This window comes from Haliotis rubra, unplaced genomic scaffold (genome assembly GCF_003918875.1).
Source record: "Haliotis rubra isolate DU_JTF1 unplaced genomic scaffold, ASM391887v1 Scf88, whole genome shotgun sequence".
NCBI lineage: Eukaryota > Metazoa > Mollusca > Gastropoda > Lepetellida > Haliotidae > Haliotis > Haliotis rubra.
Window position 1 is genome coordinate 1177408 of NW_025767612.1, and position 14829 is coordinate 1192236.

Here is a 14829-nt window from a genome sequence, read left to right on the forward strand (position 1 = left end):
TCAAATATTTAAATCACAATTTGTTAAGTGGATATCAATTCTTGGATGTTAAATGTTAAGAAAAACCCTTACTGCTATAAAATATTTTAACTGAATCCATTATTTACATCTCTATGCCCTGCACTATAAACAGCACTTGCACACTTAAGTCTATTTGTTTACCATTTCTTGTTACTCTACATACCAGTTACAAACCATATGGAAAAATAGGCATTTGACAGAAGGAAAGTAGAAAAAGATTATATATTTTCCCTTTGGAATGTCACAACCAGCACGATCAATGTACAAATCAGGAAAAATAATGTTTTTAGTACCTCTCCACATATTACTCACTACATCATATAGTTACATATCCAAGAATAGTACATCGATGGAAATTATGTTCAATATCATAAAACATGATTTTAGCCTAGTCAGGAAAACAACTCAGATTTTCAACCAGGGTAATACAGCTTCATATGTCACTAAGTGATAACGGTTACACGCTACACTGAACATTTATGTACCAGTCTGCCTTACTGTTGCTAATCATAGACTAGTGGACTTATGATCATATCTAATGTGATCATATCTAATGCTGTCATACTGTTCAGTAGGGCTGTAATGAGTCACTCACATTTCTTGGATTCAAACTGTGTCCTGTTATGAATTGAATTTGTTATTTGCGATCACTATCAAATATTCATAAATTGTTTAAACTCGAGTGGTTTGACTTTGATTTGGGTATTATTTATCAAATGAGATATGCAAACTGAAATATATCCAATCCAGGCAGACACTCATATATTTGACAGTAATGTGGTCAATGGTCGGTGTCGTGATAAATTAACACTGTCCACATGGTCAAAGAGTATATATTGTTATTGTTTCACTTAATATAATGAATAATACATCAACTGCCAACTTCCTATAGTATTCATTACCAAATATCTGTATTTGTTACCCAGTATTCATGATATTAATAATAAGTATCAAAATCTCCTAAATAGTAATACGAGATATGTTGCAGCCCTACTGTTGAGTGATAAGGACATTATTAATTGTACTATATAAAGACAATGCAGATTCACAGTACAAACTTGGATAGTGATGCGCAGATCTACACCTAGACAAACAGTTCTAGTTGTACTATGGACAGTCTATGTAGCAGATATACATTATCTTGCTTTTGTCATCCTTCAGACTAGTCAGATAACGTCACAATACATTAAGCATAACTACCATACATGACTAGGCAGATACTAAAAATGTAAATACGTACGTTCAGCTGTTTGGATTTGATGCAAGTGGCCATGAGCACTGAGACATCGTTACAGAGCCATGTATCCAAAGTTGATCAAAGTAATGTATATTTGTATGTGACTGGTAAACCTTCATTTTAGAAAGGTTTCTGACGTAACAAGACAATATATGCAGAATAAATGGTAGTTATCTCTGCTTGTTAAAGAATTTGGCAAGTACAGTCCAACTTATTTCTCAGATTTACACAAGCCACAGATGGCATAAACTTTGGCCTGCACATTCTGGTTCGTAGGTCAAATAAATTAGTAATACTATATACTAATATTCAATTTCAAATATTGTTGAGGGTTTGAGGAACTGGATTTCATCACAGTGGTATTTTGAAGTTTTAAGATTATAAAACATTGCATAATAATAGCATTGTAGATGATTTACACATGCTAAACGCAGCAGTAAGTGTGCTTGTTTTTATAAACATTTACTTAATTCTGGTTGGCAGACTATAAATACACTGCTTTTCATTTTTCATTTAAAGTGTTTTTGAGTTTGTGGATTCATAATTCAACCTTTAAAACGTCTGGGCTAACTGTCTAAACAAACATTCCCTTGCAAGCATAACGTCTGGGCTAACTGTCTAAACAAACATTCCCTTGCAAGCATAACGTCTGGGCTAACTGTCTAAACAAACATTCCCTTGCAAGCATAACGTCTGGGCTAACTGTCTAAACAAACATTCCCTTGCAAGCATAACGTCTGGGCTAACTGTCTAAACAAACATTCCCTTGCAAGCATAACGTCTGGGCTAACTGTCTAAACAAACATTCCCTTGCAAGCATAACGTCTGCAGAACAACAAGAATGCTAGTTACAGACAATATCACAGCGCCGCCGGTGCCACCAATATCTACACTTCTACCAGGAATTGTGTTTCAGAGTAAATGTCTTAATGGTTTTATCAGCTAATGATCCTTTGTTCAGGGATAGAAAATTAACCTGAGAAGTAACTCTCAAGACAAAAGGTAAGATGTAGGAACATCTCCCAAAGGGTTAGACATTCTACAAGCCCTTAAGATACCTTTAATATTATTGAGACTGGCTTAGTACAGTGGGATGGAATATCTATCCCTGAGAGTTACTATCTTTGTGGTTACATACAGACATGTGAAGGGAGGTAACTAGATAACGGCACTATATCATGCCTCATTCAGTCTCACAAATGTATTTTGATTAACATGTACTCATTTGGAATTTTATGAAAGGGATACATATAAAATTGATAAAGGAACTGTATCCATAAACACAGAGTACATCAGACCCATAACATAAGAGAATAAGCTTGTGCTTTTATGTTCATGTATATGTTTCATGACACACTAAAGTCACATATCACAAAGTGTCTTACTGAAGAACAGCTTTCTCGAATATCATATCACTCCACTCATCCCGCTTTGAAGCATGCTAATCATGTGATGTATAAAAAACACATTGCTGAAACATTTAATGACGTTTTCAGCAAACCTAAGAATTATTTGAATCATTTGCGGCTCACAAGCACAATTTGTTTGTCAAATGAATGATATAAGATCATTAAACACTTTTAAAAGCATGTTGAAAAACATTGTGGACACCCTTCTGAAGAAAAGCTGTACCTGTGTTTGAATATATGCATAATATTGAACATGTTCAGTGGTTTCATCATGTTCATTAGAAGATGTTGAGTATAACAGTCATACAGCCATAACAAGGTTAAATAAGTCTGATAGCTTCACGGAGGGAAGTATCTGAAGCTACACACAGGTATACCAATAACACTGAAAAGTCCTGGATCCCCTTCATATTATCCTCAGCAGTTTGAATTAAAAGTAACGTATTCAACTCCCTGACATAATATAGGAATTTTAACCCTCAGACATCTCTAACTGTGAAAGATCTTGGACTCGTCACCATGTTTTCCTCAATGATAACTAACAGTAACAATTTATTCAACTTCCAGAAATACTGAAGGTACTTTAAGCTACACCTGGGTTGATGGTAAGTGATGTAGTGCTTGTTGAGATTCAGCCAATAATCTGCTCTGGATCATTATTTCCTTGCCGGCTTCAGTTCAGCATGGAATGGCGGTCGTAAATGTGTTTCCTCTGTTCCTTCACAGTCCCCTTCCACTTCTTCTGCTCATCGGACACGCGATTGAGGATTGACCTCTGCCGCGTGGATGCTGACGCTGCTGCTGCCGTCTCGAGCGGCGACATCCGGGGCATGCTCAGGTCATCCTGGAAATATACAGCCTTCCATCAGAAATAGGGAACACACAACATGGCCGACAACACATGCAGGGGAATAAGAGAATGATTGTTTCAAGAAACATAATGGTCTACAAATTATAGGTGGTTCCAAGAAATGAGTAGGTGGTTGTGGACATAAATAAAGCTGGAACAATAATCAGCCGAAGACATAACATCGACAAGAGTCAGCCTGCTGTGTCTTGTATGCAAAACATATGTGGGCTGTTGTACCCTGTAATGTGCTTGGAAATAGTGAATGCCATGAACATAAAAGGCCTATTCAATAATTCGAAAAGCAAGATTTATGGATGTCAGCTTTTTTATTGTGAATTATTGCTTGATGAAGAAGCAAGCATACACTCCGAAAATCATGTTATTCACAATAAAGAAGTTGACATCCATAAATCTTGCTTTTCCTATGCATTCCACTTCTAAATGCCCATCAAAGATCTACTCAGTAATGACAATGATAACAATAATAATGCTGTTACAATAAAGACAACAATAATATACATATATCGACCACTCAAAACGACACTCTGGACTTACAACTGCATCAAACAATATCATAGCATCATATCATTCTGAGCTTAATGTGGGAGAAATGCCCAAAGTAAGGTCCTAGTCATTTACAACCTTTGAAGTTGGAAAACCCACTAACTAATCGACAGATTTATACTTCATAATCATTTCACAGCCTAAGATGCTAAAATAGACACACAGAAGGATCTTATTGCAACATATACTAAAGAATATTTGAGTGAGTGAGTTTAGTTTTACGCCACACTCAGCAATATTCCAGCTATATGGCAGCGGTCTGTAAATAATTGAGTCTGGAGCTGACAAACCAGTGATCAACATCATGACCATCGATCTACGCAATTGGGAACCGATGACGTGTCAAACACGACAGCAAGATTGACTCCCCTATCCTGTTACTCGCCTCCTATGACAAGCATCTGATACTGAAGACCAATTCTAACTCAGAACTTCATGGATAAAAGAATATTTGAGTCCTGAAACTAAAGATGTATGTAATCTGTGCAGCAGATAACAGCAACGGGGTGGAAGGTTTGCTTGTGGGGTACAGTGCATGTGTCAAGTCAAATTATATTGTGCATGATTACAGATTATGATTTCCACACTCACTCAGTTCCCCTCCAATGAAGATGGATTCTCCCGTTTTACATAGGTCACAAACTGTCCAAATATGTGGTGTGTACCCTTGTTTATCAGTAATCATGGTAAATCCAAACAGCTAAGATACAACTTCACACTGAAAATTGCATGCACAAGAAAACATGGCCATTCGTGCCTCTTCAAATTGATTAAATTTCCGACTGTCTCCTTTTGAAGCAAATGCTACCATGTTCTCCTTTTGACGGACAATTTCAAACTATCCAGTACAGTGTACATCTGACTTTATCTCATTTTGACATTTCTGCCTACAATATATATTTCAGATTCATCAGCATGATCGAGTCGCAAACCTCTCATCCTACTGATAATTTAATCTTCAGCTGCCAAAATAGACTATATGCGGTAACAAATGTGGTGTGGTCCAAATACCATCGGCAGTGATACAATTGGGAGACCAACACCAACAGTGTCAACACCCACATTAAAACTATAGTTCTGCTATGAAACACCATGGTGACATTGTCATCTTACTCTCTTCATTGATCTTAAAAGCAGACAACTATAAAGATGTCAGACAAATTATTTCATGTGTCCTTTGAACTTTTTTCACTGACTAACCTAAAACTATAGCCATGGCACTCCAGTTCACCTGGGTATGGTCAAGGACATGGCCAACAAAACACAATGTTAATAAGAACAACCATTAATATATTTGTTGTTGTTGTTGCTTCCTTCCTATTTCAGCAGTTATCACTCAGAGTTTTACCAGGAGGTCAACAATCCTGAAGTATAGAGAGAAGCAGAGCTGCCGCCTTAGATTACTAAAACAGCAAGTGTTTGACAGGTATTCTAGAACTGGCAGAGTAAAGAAGAAAACATACAACTTTACAGATAGCAACTTCTGTTTTTTGTGTTTAGACATTTCAATCAAGATTCTTTCGCTGCTATGAATTTGACTCAATCAGCTGGCATTGAGCAGACTGGTTGACTTGGTAACAGTGTAAGAATCTACAGTCTCGAACAGTCTCTGTATCCAATAAACCAGAGGTTGATATCCACAAAGTTGAATGATTTTCTTATCTACAAGAGACCTACTAAGTCGTTGAACAAGCACTGACAGGAGAAAATTTACTAACCATGACACAAACCATGCGGAGACAAATGCAACAGTGAAATACTGACAATATCCTGACTCAAAGCCTCATCAGACAGGTTTTTGTTAACTCATGGGATATATCTCCAACCCGACATAAACAGCTGAATCCATCCATCTGTAACACCACCAGTTAAGAGCCTCCACCAACATGTATCAGACTAGTCACAATTTTGAAATCACAAGTTTCAAAGGAGAGTTTATTATCCCAAGTTTTCTAGCAAACATATTTTTATGCTTCTGCACTAATGTGAAAACATCGAGAAAAATGAGCCCTAAAAAATAGTTTTTATTCATGACAGCACCGATCTACCGGTCGTCTGCATTGGTGAATGGTAAAGCTGAAAGGTCATGACCCCAGAAGTAGGGGTGTTGCCTGGGAAAAATAATTATGGAAGCCCATTTAAGACACAATCCTTATAACTTTACAACACATTTTCATGAAAAGTTACTAAGTAAAAGCAATTATAATGACTTTATATGATCAAATCAAATAGTTTTAATTATTGAATTATGAAAATATGCTTGTGTTTATTCAGTAAAAGTCTCCAAAGTGATGTTGAATATTTTTTAAATTTTCATTCAAGATTACTCGAATTTATTCTTGTTTAAGTGCGTCTTTTTTATAAAAATACGCAAAATTAGACAAATTCTGAACATTTCCTGACAAAAACCTTCTTATCAGCAATGTGAGACGTGAACTTCAATATTACATCGGTATCAGATTTTGGCGTAAACTATTCACAATACTGTTTGTCCAGATTTTAGCTATCACGAATATTTATGACTTTGCGCGCAACTGACCTAGATACTGCGGTGTGGATGATGGCTTCGTCCCGCTACGATAGCGATGAGTCAAAGGCTGAATCTTATGTTTTTATAAACATTTTATATTGATGCAGGTTTGTATAATTGTTGATTTTCACGTACCTTGTTAATACCGCATACCGTGCCGAATATTGATTACGTGAGGTTAATATTATATCTATATGTAACTAATCAACTTAACCCCCCACCCCCACCCCCGGCGTGCGAAATCAGAGTTCAAAGTGGTGAAAAGTGGTTTCAACAGCTGTGCTGCACTGCGCTCGTGTCGCATGCGCAGTGAATAGGTTCGTGCAACTTGGAAGCGGGATGTCCGGATTAATAGTAAATAATCTACTCATTACATAAAAGAACCTTGTTAAGGATCTAGATCTACTTAGCTATGTGTCAACCAGTGAGGCGTTCGACATTTCAAGACGGAAATCCTACGAATGTTTTGTTGATATTTACAGTTTTTTATGTTATGACAGGAGATTACCAATTTAACTGTTTATTCAATTTCATTTGACTATTTCACCACACGCTCTTCTTACAGAGTCACTTTCTCAGTTCGATACTTAACATCAATGTCATTATTTAGCATTGTCAGAATTTCGAACTGTGATATAGATATGCCTTTGTCACAGACAAAACTCAATGTCTGTTTTATTGATGCCTATGTGTCTGCCTGCCTGTCTGCTAATGACAATATTCAATACACAACTTCGATCACTGACCACATGCAATTTGAACAGCAAGGTTACACGAATGTTCAGTTTGAGAAATATTTAAAAGTAATTTTTGAGTACTGTAAATCAATAAAATAATGCGAGCTACTTATGAATGCGAAAAATGCGACTATATCTGAATCGCATTAATAAATCTTGCATTATTATATTGTCTTTTGCACTCGATATCGTTATTACTAGTATTTGGGTCACGATAACCCAGTGAACAAAGACGAATGATTGATTCACAAAAATTCCTTTATTGACACAATAACATAGACATTATATTATATCAACAAGTAAAAGACATTCTGGAGAAGAAAAATTGAGCACTAATCATTTAAGTTGTATTACAGTCTTTGAATAAACAGTCTAGTTTACATGGTTTGAACTCACTGGACCACGTCCAGCAGACATGCCAACTGCCATCCACGTAAGATTAACTCACGATTTCTGCCTACCTTTTTAATTGCATCCAGCGAGCATGAACAGGTTTTGTGACGCTAATCCTCAAATCAACAGGTTTGTCATCGTCTTTTGTGTTGAGATTACAAACTGAGATCATCCTGTCTACTGTCAATTACTAGTACTAACAGTTGAAAGGAAAGCCGTCTTTGATCCAAACGCCCATGTGTTCGGGGAATTAAGATGTTTACACTAGAGTCGGATTAAATACTAGAATAGTATTTCCCAAAGTTGTGAGTGTAGTCATTAGTGAGTATAGTCATTCTGGTCAACCATTTCCTGATTTGCCTCCTCGCATTAATAAATACACGCATTTTCGTTTTGAGGTTTGCACTCGCATTATTTAATACACGCATTAGTTTGTTGATTTACAGTATCTGCTTTGGGATTTAATGTAGCTGAATTTTTAATATTTTATTTGTATATTCAATAAGACAAATCCCATTTGTGATTATTAAACCCTATTTAAAAATATAATTAGAAATATAAGGTGAACAGCTGGTAATAATTATGTTAGAATATGTCTTTAACAAATATGTTTTTCTACTTCTAGGTTTAATTATTTAAAATAAGCAAAAACAATGACAGCAATATAATGTACAAGGGCTTCGGTGATATTAAGTACCACTGGAATCAAACAGGAATAGAGTTATCGTTCTTGTTTTAAGTAATCTGATATTCATGCGCCAATATGAAATCCTTCCAGAGGGGCACAAGTTGCTATTCGGCTTGTCCTGGAATAACACGATTTGGTCACGAATGTCATAGAAATAAGTTATCTAAAAATATATATCTTCAAATATATCTAAATATATCAAAAAATTTGAGTCTAATTGAATTATTCTACAGGGTCTGGGAGACAGACTAAATATATCGCTACCCACATCTACATTCATGCATAACTTCTGTACTGATTTTCAAAAAGTAATATTGACTAAGTTTCTAAATTAACCCGTCCTGATAACTATAATAACCATATTGTGTGTTGTGAATCAATACTAAAAGCATAATAATGAACCTGTATCGAGAATGAGTCATAAGAGTTATACCCATTATATTGAGAAATACAGTACCCCTGTAGAAACGTATATGTTTGCCCTGAACTGTAATAGTTAATAATACTTGACATTACAAAGAGTATTTATCTACTATAAAATGATAAATGGCATAGAACAGATTCTAGGACAAGGCTTCATTCTAATGAAGCATATAAAACAAGTCAGATACTCTTCCATCTTGCATAACATGCAATAAATGACCTTGACCTCAACCTTTGACCTCAATGCATGACCAACACCAAACACAGACTATTCCTGGTCTGTCTGGCATAACATGCAATGAATGACCTTGACCTCAATACATGACAAACACCAAACACAGACACACCATGACTATTCCAGGTCTGTCTGTCATAACATGCAGTGAATGACCTTGACCTCCACCCTTGACCTCAATCCATGACAACACCAACACAGACTATTCCTGGTCTGTCTGGCATAACATGCAATGAATGACCTTCACCTCAACCTTTGACCTCAATACATGACCAACACCAAACACAGACACAGACTATTGCTGGTCTGTCAACAGTGCGGCTGAAGGGAGAGCTACACATCTAACAGTTAGCTTCATTAGAGTGATATGCAGACTAGTGTGAGATGAGGACATAGTGACTCACTACACTAGAAATACACTGATAAACATCATGCACAGAGAATGCATTAGAACATGTGATCAGGTGTTTATCATCAATTGATATCTTTAAGACATCTTTATAAAACACCTTGACTTGATTAAGGAAATATTGTACTTTATGTTTCAAAGTGATAGCCTATTTCAGACATGTTGAACTTCATAAAACAATAACAAAATCAGTAAATATTATATGCTCTGACATAGGGAAGCAAAGTCTTTTTTCAATGCTTGAAAGTAATCCACAAGAAATGAATCTGGAAGGATTAAGATATACCCTGAAGGCTTCCAAATCAATATCATAAGTTAGAAACTCCATGACTCTGAAATACTATATCACAATTGTGTGTTGTTTCATTCTTGACAATCCAGGTTATACCACTTCAATGCATTAATGATGAATACCTGTGACCCATTCCCAAACTATATCCTGCTAAATATAACCAATCAAATCCACTCATAAGGGAGAGAGTGAGTGAGTGAGTGAGTATGGTTTTATGCCACTTTTAGCAATATTCCATCAATATCACGGCGGAGGACACCAGAAATGGGCTTCACACATTGTATCCATGTGGGGAATTGAACCCGGGTCTTCGGCGTGACGAGCGAACGCTTTAACCACTAGGCTACCCCACCGCCCTCATAAAGGAGAGAAATTGTTTCCTTAATGAGGCAATGATGTCACTTCCTAAATGAAACTTTGGTTGCAAATTGGTCCATGGAACTGATCAGGACAAAAGGAAGATACAAAGCACTGGATACAAGTAAATGAGGACTGTCTTCATTTTATTATAGTTAAACATTACTGGCCAGAATCAAGATTTTCTTTTGGACTGGTATGAATACCCTTCATAAATTAAGAAATATATACCCTTGATATTAACTTGAATTAATTATGCTAGATTAGGAAGGTTATTCAAGTTCAACACATCTCAAACAGGTGCTGAGAGCACAGGAAAACGCTCTTATAAAACAACACCAAACAATTTAATTCTGAACACATGTTCTGTTCAACCTAAGCATCAAACAGCATCCCTAACACCTAAAACTTTAAAACCCATATAATAATTCCCATAAAACAAATTAGTGATGATGCAACGAAGGGAGGTTACTCTTAACAGACTGGTTCAAATTTGACATGACTGAATCTTCAAATATTCCTCTTTATCTGTTGTTCGATAAGCTGTAATTTTCAAACAAGGCTTTTTCCATGATAATTTTTATGATTAACAAGCATGTGGCTCAAATTTCAGCATTTATAAAAATATTTTTTATAATTGTCAGATACTGGTATTCCCACCCCAAAACCCCAAATACCTGAAAATCACTATGAGCATACAGAGAGAATACACTTGAGAGCACATAAGGCATTGTTGCCATAGATGTAGACACAACAGGTGAGATGCTGTTTGATGCTTGAGGCTGAATGTTAGTGTGTTAAAGAAGCAAGGAACAGAGCCGCAGCCAAAACTTGTTACCAAATTCACCTCCTCGTCTGCATGTTCCTGATAGTGTGCGGGTCGACGTGCAATCAGAGGGTCCAGACACATCAGGAACAGCATGTACACCATCAGCAGCGACACCACGCAGATGATGAAGATCACCACCACCTGGAACACAGTGATGAGAGTGTTGATGTGTAGGAATAGGTTTTGTTCAGTGATTGTTAAGCAAAAGCCTTGAAAACTGCAAATTTCTATTCATCCTTATGATATGTTATGCAATTTAGCAAGGGCAACAGGAATAGATTTCATTCACTGTACAATGAAGGCTCATACTTGTAAATCTTGGTTTATTATTCTAAATGTTAAAAGTCTTACTTATGAGAAGTGACATTTCAAAGTATATAACATGCTTTTTTCAAAACATTTTATACTCATTGTCAACAGAATTGATTGTGCTTATGATCAACAGATGTTTTTGTTTACTTTCTTTATCATGTATATGTTTAGGAGTGAGTGAGTTTAGTTTCACGTCACATAGGCAATATTCCAGCAATATCACACCGGGGACACCATAAATGGGCTTCACACATTGCACCCATGTCGGGAATCGAACCCGAGTCTTCCGCGTGATGAGTGAATGCATTAACCACTAGGCTACCCCACTGCCCCTATGTTAAGGAACAACACTTGTTTGAATAACGTGAAGCAAACTCAATTACATGATCAACCAACCTTGATAGTTGTGGTGTTTCTACTCTCCTTGGAACATTCACATCGTGGACAAAAGATTTCAGGGTTCTTTGGGAGTGCCACAGTGTCACACTTGCTGCAAACATAAGCATTGCTTTGTCACTAGTTGTGACGCAATTGATCAAATAATTTGTACAATGATAGATCTGGACACTCAAATTGATTATCTGCTGATATAGCCAGTCAAAAGGCAATTCTTGAATGCAGTCGACCCCAAATTTACTAAAAGAAAAAACAGGTCTACTTTACAATGATACATGTCATATATGAATTATTATTCACAAATTACAAACTGAAAATAATAATAATGATCATTGATAGGCCTTTTTGTGGGGAGTCTTGTTGGTTATAAACTTTATTTCTGTAAGCTGAACTATGCCCTGTATTTTGTCACTTCAGTTCACTTGTGCCTGTGTGACCAATTTCGACACTCCTTCCCTTGTCATTGCCCATTCAGTTTTGATCAAAACATGGCAGAAATACTGATGAGATTCCAATTTCTAATATGCTTAAATCACCAATCTCCACATTCTCAATATAAAGGTCTTGAAAAGTAACTTGCATGAGCTAATTCCCTAGCTGTTTACATGGTCTAAACATAATCAACCAAAAATATATAACAAACTATTTTGAAAGTTGAACTTACCATTCCTGATTTCCTACTGTTTGTACATAAACTGTCCGTTCTGGTTTTGTTCCATTTCTTTCTAAATCACAAACACATTTGCATCGTGCATCTTCATAACTAGCCTGCAACATAACAATATTATCATTGTTAGACAGAAATGATTGTTAAACCCATAGGAATATTTCCAAGAGCAAATGTTTTTTTACATTGCCTTATCATGATAAATGTAATCAGGTAGCAATTTACAGCTTGCTTTCTTATCATGTTTAGACATACATGATTTGTTTGGAAAATAATTAATGGACATTTTCATCTTATAAAAGAATGCCCACATTTACCAGAAAATATTGCCGATCTTGTTGACCATGTGGTACAAAAGTAAAAACCTCTGAACAATTAAAACAAACAATTAAACCACCCAAACAAATGAAGTTTGATTTTTCAAAAGGGTATTCATAATGCTAATTGCTGCAATTGTACGCTGTGGCTCTCACTTCACTGATCTCACAATCCTTAGGGGTGGATGTGCTATAGTCCAGCATATAACTAGACGACTTTGCACTATACCAAGGTGTACGAATTTATTCTTATGAACTAGATGTGCTAAAGATAGGGTAGTTTCCTTGGCCCTTGGAGCCCCTTCCACTTAAGGACTCCATCAGGATAATTGGGGTAATGGACCCCTTTTTGAAAAAAAGTGTCCCTGGTGAAGTTCAGCAATCCCTTTAAAACTCTTAGTAGGCTGAGTGATTTTCTTACTATTTCTTCCCATGTAAACACGATGAACAGACGAACTGTCGTCGAAGGTGCCTTTCTCATGTTTTCTTTTTATGCATATTTTTTATCTTTTCGGTTGTCAGAGTGAATTGCAAAGCAAAGGGCACCTTGACAGTAAATACACATTTATTACGGCTAATAATAAACCACACATAATTTGTATCTGTACCAGAATGTGATCCACTTTACGATCACATGACAGTACAGCCTACAGGGGACTTTCAGGGTGTACGCCATTGAACTACATACGTTTGTTTGTGAAACACACTGAAGGACGATGATGATGGCAACAGTAAATTGAAGAAAGCCTGTAACTGTTGGAAAGGTCGCCATGCCTGCTGTGTTGTCCTACTACGGTAAATATTTCCAATTATAATTTGTTTTTCCTCATCGTAATAATCAAATCGGAAGTATGGATTTCGCAACTTAATTGTTAAAAGAGTTCTCAAAGGGAAATAACTCTCAGTTAGATCCTTACCTGTATGAGATGAGAGATGGGTTCGAGTCATCAGATCTGAGAGTTATTGTAACAAAATGTTTTTTGCTTCTTATTGGACCTATTGGAACTTAAGTTAAACCATACATACACATAAATTTAATATAATTACTTCTTTGAGTGGTATTTTAGAAGATGGGGAAGTATAATAATGAATAAATTAATCGATAAGCTCAACTTCTTCTGTTTTAATTTGTGTGTGCGACGTTTTGGTACAGATTCTGCTAGACAATGATACAAGAACCTGTATCGAAATGTCGCACCGACAATATAAAGTTGTTATCGATGATTTGTCATTATTGTAATTATTCCCAAATTTGAATTATTTGGACAGTCATGCCGAGTCTGCTAGAATCAATAAACGAAAATAGTGGAGCGGGCATTGGCCCATTATCTAGGCTCGTAAAAGGTATTAAAAAGTATGTCTGTACGTCCTGTTATTGTTAGTGACTAGTTCCTGAATACAGCTGCCCTAATTATTGTAAAGCCATTTAGGTGTTTTGTGTGCCGAGTCTGCTAGAATCAATAAACGAAAATAGTGGAGAGGAGACATTTTCGAGGCCGTAATAAGGTGTTAAAAATGTATGTCTGTAGGCTCTGTTGTCGTTAGTGACTAGTTCTTGAATACTTCTGCCCTAATTGTTGTAAAACCATTCAGGTGTTTTGTGTACCCTCTGACTATACTATTTAGATATCACTTCTTATTTTGGAGTGTACAAAATAATCATATAACGACCATTGGCACTGTGTTTCTCTTTTTTTTCAGACCCGGGTTAGAATTTTTCTTCATTAACCCATGCTTGTCGTAAGGGGCGACTAACGGGATCGGCTTGTCAGGCTCGCTTAACTTGGTTGACACATGTCATCGTATCCCAGTTGCGTAGATCGATGCTCATGCTGTTGATCACCCGGTTGTCTGGTCCAGACTCCATTATTTACAGATCGCCGCCATAAAGCTTGAATATTACTGAGTGCGGCGTTAAACAACAAACCAGCAACTGTGTTTTCGAGGAACGAAATTGCATAAACCATGTAAAACAGGTTGCCTTTGCAGCTGTGGCACTATAAAGGAATTCTTTAAGGAATTATGTAATACGCATAATGGAATGGGATATTGAGAGTGAATGGGTATGTATTTTAGCAATATTCCTGCAATATCAAACACTGTGGATTAACTTCCCTGAGTGGCATTTTCAGAAGTTGAAGAGTCAGATAAGGACAAATTTAG

At 36.4% G+C, this 14829-nt stretch overlaps 1 protein-coding gene across 2 annotated transcripts; it reads right to left on the reverse strand.

The window, feature by feature from the left end:
• Positions 1-2772: 2772 nt before the first annotated feature.
• Positions 2773-13538, reverse strand: LOC124263337 (proton-transporting V-type ATPase complex assembly regulator TMEM9-like). Of its 2 annotated transcripts, none has more exons than XM_046697914.1 (5): positions 13355-13538; positions 12347-12450; positions 11683-11776; positions 10993-11115; positions 2773-3511 (listed from the first exon to the last, which is right to left on the reverse strand). In XM_046697914.1, the coding sequence occupies exons 1-5, from the start codon at positions 13436-13438 to the stop codon at positions 3341-3343; spliced, it is 576 nt and encodes a 191-aa protein (XP_046553870.1). In that variant the 5' UTR covers positions 13439-13538; the 3' UTR covers positions 2773-3340. The 2 variants fall into 2 exon arrangements, with proteins under 2 accessions (XP_046553870.1, XP_046553869.1); XM_046697913.1 differs by having other exon boundaries at positions 10984-11115.
• Positions 13539-14829: the final 1291 nt, after the last annotated feature.